Source organism: Trachemys scripta, chromosome 17, assembly GCF_013100865.1.
Source record: "Trachemys scripta elegans isolate TJP31775 chromosome 17, CAS_Tse_1.0, whole genome shotgun sequence".
Classification (NCBI taxonomy): Eukaryota; Metazoa; Chordata; order Testudines; family Emydidae; genus Trachemys; species Trachemys scripta.
This window is the reverse complement of record NC_048314.1, coordinates 20,861,170-20,869,416: the sequence shown is the minus strand read 5'-3', so window position 1 is coordinate 20,869,416 and position 8,247 is coordinate 20,861,170. Positions and strand designations below refer to the sequence as shown.

Below are 8,247 nucleotides of genomic sequence, written 5' to 3'. Positions count from 1 at the left end.
TACTTAGAGGGAGAGGGAAAGCTGGGATTATGAAGCTGAAACCCACTGCAAATGGGAATGAATGGATAATTTAAATCCCAGGAAGTTATTCAGAGCATTCTTGGATTACTGTATTTCCAGAATCATCGTCCCTGGAAGGCAAGAGCTCCCAAAAGATCTGAGGAACAGACACTCTGAGTTACATGATGTCAATATTAAAAAAAATTATTCTGAACTTCCAGCTTGTATACTTCATCACTCTGCTGTCTAATTTGTAATTAGACTATATTGTATGCTAAATTTCTCAAAATTATACACCAATATTTTCACTGCTGCAGTTATTCTGCAGTAAACTCTTATTGTACTGGAAATGCATTATGGAAATGGGATAACCATAAAACATCAACTACAAATGTGACAGTATATGCAAATGCATAATGCACCAATGTTAAAGTTTGAAAAAGAAATCAAGGCATGAAAAAATTAACACTTTAAAGATGTACATTCCTATTGTTTACAAAACTGCAAGACTAAGTATGTATTTTCAAAGAATTATATCAACCTGTACTGCATTATATTAACCAAAAATACAAGTGGGCTGTAGTTTTAAGTTATTTTATAGTAACCTACTCTCTTCTTCACCCAACCCAGGCCCAATGCAAATTGACAAGTACGGATATTAAACTGAAAGTCGGAAATCCAATTAGAAGCTGTTTAAAATTATTTTAGGGACAAGATTGAAGCTTAAATCTTTTACAAATAGGTGACCACTTTTGTCATTTGAACAATGCAGTTTTCCGTGTTTTATCAGTGTATAGTGCATATTTTAGTGAGTCTAAGCGTCCATACTTTTATCAGCACATTTTAACAAAACTAGATGTAAATATAGGTCTGGGAGGAACCTTCAGGACAGTGGCTGCATCACAGAGATGCAGAAACAAAAACAAAACAAAAACGAGTCTAGACCATTGCATCTCCAAGCTTTCCTGGCTCAATGCAAATGTGAGAAAGTAGGAAAGGTGCAACCTAAACTTAGAAGACACTTACAAAACAGGCATTGAACATTGTCCTATTTTAGGTGTTAGCTTTTTTTAAAATTTGGTGAAAAATAGATTGTTTTTTGGAGACAGCTATTGCATGCTTTACCACTCCTGGGGGGAGGGGGGAGGAGGGTGTACTTAAACTAAAAGCATCATAACTAAGTCTATGGCTCTGAAGTTACTCCCACTAATGTCAGTGGCAAACTCCTATGGACAAAGGGGCACAAACTCTTAATGAAAGTCTCAGTCTGACTGAGAATAATAGGAGATGACAGCCATTCTGAAGGAGGGCAGTTCTTCACAGAATTCTCTGAAGATTATTTTTCCATCTCTGCTGAAGAAGAAACTTTGAGGTATGAACAAGAATGGGGAAAATTGTCATTAAACCTAAAAAGAATTTCTTCAATGAACAGGAGTTTGCGTTATTCTGTTAAGATAATGAGGAACAAAAAAGTGGGACAATGAATGCTAAATTTCTGAAAGGACCCATTTTAAAATTAATTTTAACTCCTAAACTAATGGATTTACTGTACAGTCTCAGAAAATTCATTCTATGCCCAAAGAATAAGGGCTGTGGTTTGGGGGGGGTGGGGGAAGGGGAGAGATGCTTTACACAAAACAGAGGGTGAATTCAACCTTACCTATGGAGCCATAACTGGTGCCTCAAAATAATCTCAGATTAACACTGATACCCAGTTTGGGAAAATGTTAGTGCTTTTGAAATTCTGTACGATGCTAAAAGAAACTAAATGACTTGGGGAAGCAACAAGGTCCAGTAGACAGGGGACAAGACTCAGACAGGAGACCTGGGATTTCATTTCTAGCTTTGTCACTGACTCACTGTGTAACTTCAGCATCTGTGTCTTAGTTTTTCTATATGTAAACTGGTGATAAAATACTTAAACTAATTTACAAAGTGCTTTGAATGAAACATACGAGTATGAATTTTAAAAAAAAAAAAAACTGTTCTATGCTTTGCTGGAAGCCCCTATATGATTTTGGCCAAATGTTATTGTTTAGGAAAAGGTCAAGAGGATGATACTATGCCAATAACTATAGCAACTTCTGCTTTATAAGAATCTTCATCTATATGTAAACATAGAATAGCACATCTTTAAAGCTTCTGATTAGTTCTTTGACAGGATGTTGCAACAAAACGTACACATGAAATAAAAAAGGAAATCAGTTAATGCATTTTATTAAATTTCAGTGCTTCATAAAATAAATATGGTATATAATATCAAACAGTGAGAAATAAAGCACAAGCATGAAAAGCATGGTAACAGAAAAATTACACTCATAATAGTGTTTAATACTTAGCACTTTAGAAATCATAAAGCCTTTAGTTATTTACACGCAACCAGCTATCTAACAAAATTTACAAAGTTGCAGCAGCCTATTTAAAAAGTATTGGTGGGGGAGAATTGAGAAGACTGCAATGGAAGAGCGTCACTTTGCTCTAACTAGCATTTATCACGTACCCTATTTTCCCCCTTATGTACACGACTCAGTTTATAACTCCCATTATTTGTAAAGTTTATTTAATAATTACACTGTATTGTATTTTAGAGCTTCAGTTTTGTATCTAGGATTCAAATAGTGCCCTCTGCACTAAAAGACATATATTCAAGTAACGCCTCGAATAAAAGTAAACATGTGCAAACCAAAGTTATAAACCTACAAAATCCTCAGGTAGTAGTGTCAAAGTATGATGTAGTAGGAACATGCTAATGGATAAGTTATGTTGTAGTTACAGCACTCTAGTTGCTTTAAAGCATGGATATAAAAGGGAAATGAGAGATTTAACAAATAAAACTGCAAATATGCCCTGTTGCCCCCAAAACAAAAATTTGATCTGCTGAACACCACAAAGATTTTTAAGGTCATAACTCAAGATTTAATATTTCAACATGAAAAGAAATCAAAGCCATTTGACTTATTTGGGCTTTTGAAACAAATGCAAATTTCTGTTCAAAAATTGCTTTTAAATGAGAAAACAAACCAATATATATTAATATATCACCCCAAATTAAAAAAAAATGTACACACTCTTCATTTTAGAGCATGCTGCTCATTCAGAATAAAGACAGGACAAAGAAAGTAGAATTACATTTCATGACATAATAAAAACATTAAAATTTGTGATCTTTAAGTGCACCATCATACAGGAGTAACGTGCTCAGTGGAAATGTTCTACATCTACCAGAATCTGTCTTTATTAAAGCAAACAAATCTTTAGGACACTACCTGAAACTGAAATAATGATAACTGTGCTCCACTCAGCTTGCCTCAAGTTTCAGTCAGGCATATTCCAGCTATTAGCACCTGTATGCTTCTTCATGATTGTGTTCCAGAAATAGTCATCTTTAAATTTGCAAACGTTATTTTTAAAAAAGACAGACTTTGCAATCTTTCAGTGCTTCTAGTGAACAGATACTGTACGTAAACTTTGTTCTGAGCAGCATGGGCTGGGACTTTTTCAGAAATCTGAGCACTGAACTTAACGTTGGCAGGAGATACAGTACAACAATCTGATCTATTATACAGTCCCTCAAAAAAAAAATTCTCACAGGATGATTTTCCCTAAAGAACATTAAAAAACAAAAAACCCAAAAAACTCACCCCCGCCCAAGATCTGTTCGAAGTTCAGAGCTTGCCAACTTTAAGAGTGATGGGGGAAAAAGAGGAAATGAGGTGGAGAGAAAAACAAACTAAATTATTTCCAATTTGTACCGACAAAGAGCTTCAAGTAAAAGGAAATCCACTGATTAAAGATCTTGCTACATGCAGTCTCTCATTTGAAAGCCTCAGTAGTTAGCATTGGGCGTAACAGCAGATTTATCATTCATAAAAAACACTGGCATTGTTCCTTCATTCTTATTTACTTGCATCCATGTTTTTTGTTTAGAAGCCTCTTAAAAATATTTATGGTTCTGCCCATTTCATACCCAACTGGAGGAAAATGATAACCGTTTCTTCTTTCAATGTAATCCCATTCAGCAATCTTCTCCCCAAAAATTCAGTGTCATTTACGAGTCTGAGTCTTCTTTGGCACTGCAGGTCGCTTGGCTTGCCACAAATAGTTATGAATAGTAAGAGCATCCACGCTGACAGACATGGTTTTGGCTGGAATTACGTTAAACTGTTTTCTGTCTGAGCTATATTTATAAAGTTTGTCAATCATTTTCTTGTTGATGCTCTTTGGCCCTGTTCCAGTCAGCTTGTAGATTTCTTCAGTGTCAGGGTAGTAGCAGTAAAGTGCTCTAAACTGGCAGCCAGCATCACGGAACAAAATAATGTAGTGGTTGGCATCACACTTCTCTAGTTCCTATATTTTAAAAAAGAAAAATGCTTAGGACTGTTCATAAAGAAGACTATCAAACTAGACTGCGTACTCAGTAAATTAAAGGTATGAAGACTAAAAGTTGCTTAATTTGGAATTCTTGAAAAGTTAAACATTTAAAATAATGTTTTCTGCTGTTTCCCCCGCCATGACCTCTGACACTGGAAGTTGGGTTTTCCAGATATAACACTAATACAGAGCACAGGAGATGCTGAACTGCCACGTAACAATATAATGTAATATTGGAGACAAGGAGAACTCATGACACCGAAAGAACTCAACTATTAAAAGAGGACTCTCCAAGCTAAAAACAATGGGATGCAAAAACCTCATCAGATTGGGGACAGGACAACACTCTTTCTTGTCAACAATTTTCACTATGCTCCTGTTTATTTTATTTTTAAATTTGACAACATTAAGTTTAGAATAAACTTCTGTGTAATAAGAATTTTTTTCAGAAGGGGAGGACAAAGAAAGTGATGATGCAAACCAAAACAGGAACACTGAAGAAATTAAAGATCTCAGAATATTGTCTGAATTATTTTACTGTAAAGAGCCTTGGAGGAAGAGTAATAATTCAGAAAACACTGGTTTGTTTCCTGTTCTTGCACTGTCTCCATTATAATATCTTGCTTTGCAATTCAATATCACAGGAAGAATTTCACAGTATAAGGGTGCATACATTTTTCTTTTGAATGAATATGTGGGTTTTTCTTTAACCCCTTTAAATTAGTCTGGCTCTAAATTGGGGGGTAGTATTTAAACACTAAAGTTCATTTTTCTTTCTTTAAAATCTTCTTCTGCCTAACTTTGCATCTCTGACCATCTCCAAGGAAAGGAGTATGTTTTACTCACAACACACGTGTTGCCAATGGAAGCATCCACATTTTAACAAATAAAACTGAACTTAATTTTCAACTTTTCTAATAGTTTAAATAGGAGCATGCAGAAAATTCTTCCAAATGCAGATTTGGGGAAGGGAGGAAGGAAAAACATCAGTCTGCTGTGTATTTAAAACAACATGCTTGACTTCATAGGCATGTTATGGGAAGAGCATTCAAGATAACATGCTATTAACAAAATTATGAAATAAGCATTACAGGTGATAGTTTACTGCAGGTGCATTCATAAGACTGCAGTTTTAATAAATAACTACTTGCCTCTAATATTGAATTCTTATGTGGTTCATTCACTTTTCCAGCAAGACAGCAATGAGATATAGCGTTGTGAATAATTGGTTTGTTTGACTTGCTGCTGGGTTCTTTAAATAATTTTGGACCTAAGAAAGATACGAAACAAGTTATTAACTAAATATTATAACTAGGTAAATTTAATAACAGTTCTTAAATTTTAATTCTATTAAATAAATATGTAAAGCTAAGAGCCGCAGTTTCAAATTGATGGGAACAACGGCTTACATTTTTATGATGCAAAATATCACTTCATTAAGGAAGCATCAGGGATTTTAAAAAAATCTAAGTGAAAAGTGACTTTAAATAAAAGTTTGTTCTGTATGTACTGAAGGGCTCAACACAGTCATGCATGGATTCTTTCCATTGCATAAATCTTCATTCCTACATATGTACCTGAATCTGTACTAGAAGCTGGCAAAGTTCTAGTGGGAATTTTAGGCTCGTGGGGAACCCGCTCTTTCCAAGTAACCATTTTCTACTTTAAATCCTTTTCCCACTCCCTCAGCAACTACATCAGGCAACTAACATTCTGGCTCAGCAGCTAACAACTAGGAAGCTCACAAGTAGCCATCAAAACTATAAGCATTGTGTTTATGGAACAAATTAGCAAAAAATTTCTCCCAAACTTATCACAACAATGTTGACTTTACCTACCTATTGCAGCAACTCCAAATATTGAAGGATTTTGCACTGATTATAGCAAAAAGTAATACATTTAAAATTAAACACATCTGAAGCATTTTCTATATCTAATATTCACTATTTAAATTAGATCACTGGCACTGTTGAAACTTTCAAGCATTCTGACACACCTGAGCTTCCAAAAACAGGAACTCATCACACCATAACATTTATTTGTTTGGCATTATTTAATACTTGTTAGTTTGAAATGATTACCCTAAAATGGAAGCATTTACCTGTGTACTCTGCCACTGAAGCAATTGAAGATGCTGTTGACGCATTTTCCCAATCTCTCTCTGTGTTTCTGCTTGGATTCCTACTCAATATTGGTAAGGATTCCATTGACTCTACTCTGTTGGAACAAAGCAGGGATCACCAGTTTGAGTTTTTTGTTAAATAAATTATTTCACATTCACCAGACATTTTCTCTTAATGAGAAAAGCAATTCTTCTCCAGCATAACTGTCCCTCCCAAAAGACAGCCAGTTTCTATCATCCCTATTTTTAAAAGATGAATACAAGGTAATGTGTATTATAGATCCAAATAGAACAGATGAAGAACCCCATCCATATGCCATTTTATGCCTATTAATAACTTAATTTATTTTATAAAGAATTGTTCATTATATCATCAACATTTAATCACAGTCCTATTTCATAATATAAGATTTATTTTTAATTGTCTTTACCGTTGGGAAGGCGTGCCACCAGAGTGTATGCTTTCAGGTTCAGTAGTTGCTGCTGAGGCCAAAGACAGGCTGGAACCAGACTGAGCACTACTCAGATTATCAGCTATAGGAAAGAAAGACGGCATGAAATATGATTTTGCTAAAACAGATTGCAGACTCAAGTGGGAATGAAAAATACTTACGTGTGGAAGAACACTTTGTTCCTGAATCACTGTATGATTCTTCTCGATGGACAGATTTGGGCCTAGGTTTCTTGGGTTTTGATTTGGGTTTTCCAAGGCCTTGCTCTTCCAAAATTTGCTGCTGTTTTTTCCTCAAGTATTCTTGTTTGATGAGTTCTCTTCGGGCCTTCTCTTCCTCTTTACGTATTCGGTCCTCTTCAGCTTTGCGACTGAAAAGCAAACATGGTTTTCAGAATCTAGTAACTTCCCATTTTCTCGAGGAAAAGGATAGGTTGTAAAATTATTCCTTTCCATACTACAGTGTAAATGTTACATTTACCGGGCTTCGTCTCTTTTTTGTTCAACTTCTGCCTCAAGCTGCTGTTTTCGGATCCGAGCCTCTTCAGCTTTTCGCTGCTGTTTTAAAAGGAATGCTGCGCGCTTTTTTGCTAGTTCATCTTCTGCTTTCTGTTCATCCTGCAGAATTGAAATTCCACATAAGATACAGAGCTTTGGAGGTAGGAGAAGAGAGATTAAACTGGACATCAACAAATACTTGAGGTCAAAGTGAAAACTTCAAAAAGCTCATTTCTATTCTTCACAACATAAGTAGTTAAGGAGTTGTGCACTACATAAGTAGTTTTCAACATTTTTGCACAAGAAAAACTCGTGAAAATACACATCTAGTGTTCATGCAGATCCAAGGGGAAGAATCAGCCTCAATCATAGTCCTCTATAATTTCATCATCAAACAAACATAATGCAGGAATATATCAAATTGCAAACTACATTGTGCAGTGTAATTCTCACACTGGCCAGCATATCCTGTATCAGTAATTCTATTCTACAAATGTATTTACTGGAGTGAATTACTACCAAACTATACTATACCAAGGCAAAGGTCAAATTCACTGAAGTGTAAACAGCTTCTCTTTCAAACTAATTTAACTAGAATTTAAAAGACTTTGTGAAGTTGCCATGCTTGTGATACTCACTATAATTAATACTATACAGAAACGCAAGCACACACAATATCCTAGTAGCTTCTTTAAATTTTAACAGCTGCAAAGAATATTACATTTGAAAAATATGTAGTGCTTCTATAAATATCATAGCATTAATATACTTCAGCTCTAACAACTTCCCCTTACACATTCTAGAG

The 8,247-nt window shown here is 35.1% G+C and overlaps 1 protein-coding gene across 3 annotated transcripts in view; it reads right to left on the bottom strand.

Moving 5' to 3' along the window:
- Window positions 1-2,201: 2,201 nt before the first annotated feature.
- Window positions 2,202-8,247, bottom strand: part of CAMSAP1 (calmodulin regulated spectrin associated protein 1) — a 43,780-nt gene continuing 37,734 nt past the window's right edge. For all 3 annotated transcript variants that reach the window (XM_034793628.1, XM_034793630.1, XM_034793629.1), the window contains 6 exons: window positions 7,426-7,562; window positions 7,107-7,315; window positions 6,925-7,027; window positions 6,473-6,588; window positions 5,523-5,641; window positions 2,202-4,347 (listed from right to left, as the gene is read on the bottom strand). In XM_034793628.1, coding sequence (XP_034649519.1) covers window positions 4,045-4,347; window positions 5,523-5,641; window positions 6,473-6,588; window positions 6,925-7,027; window positions 7,107-7,315; window positions 7,426-7,562 — 987 coding nt within the window. In that variant the 3' untranslated portion in view covers window positions 2,202-4,044. The remainder of the gene's footprint in view (window positions 4,348-5,522; window positions 5,642-6,472; window positions 6,589-6,924; window positions 7,028-7,106; window positions 7,316-7,425; window positions 7,563-8,247) is intronic.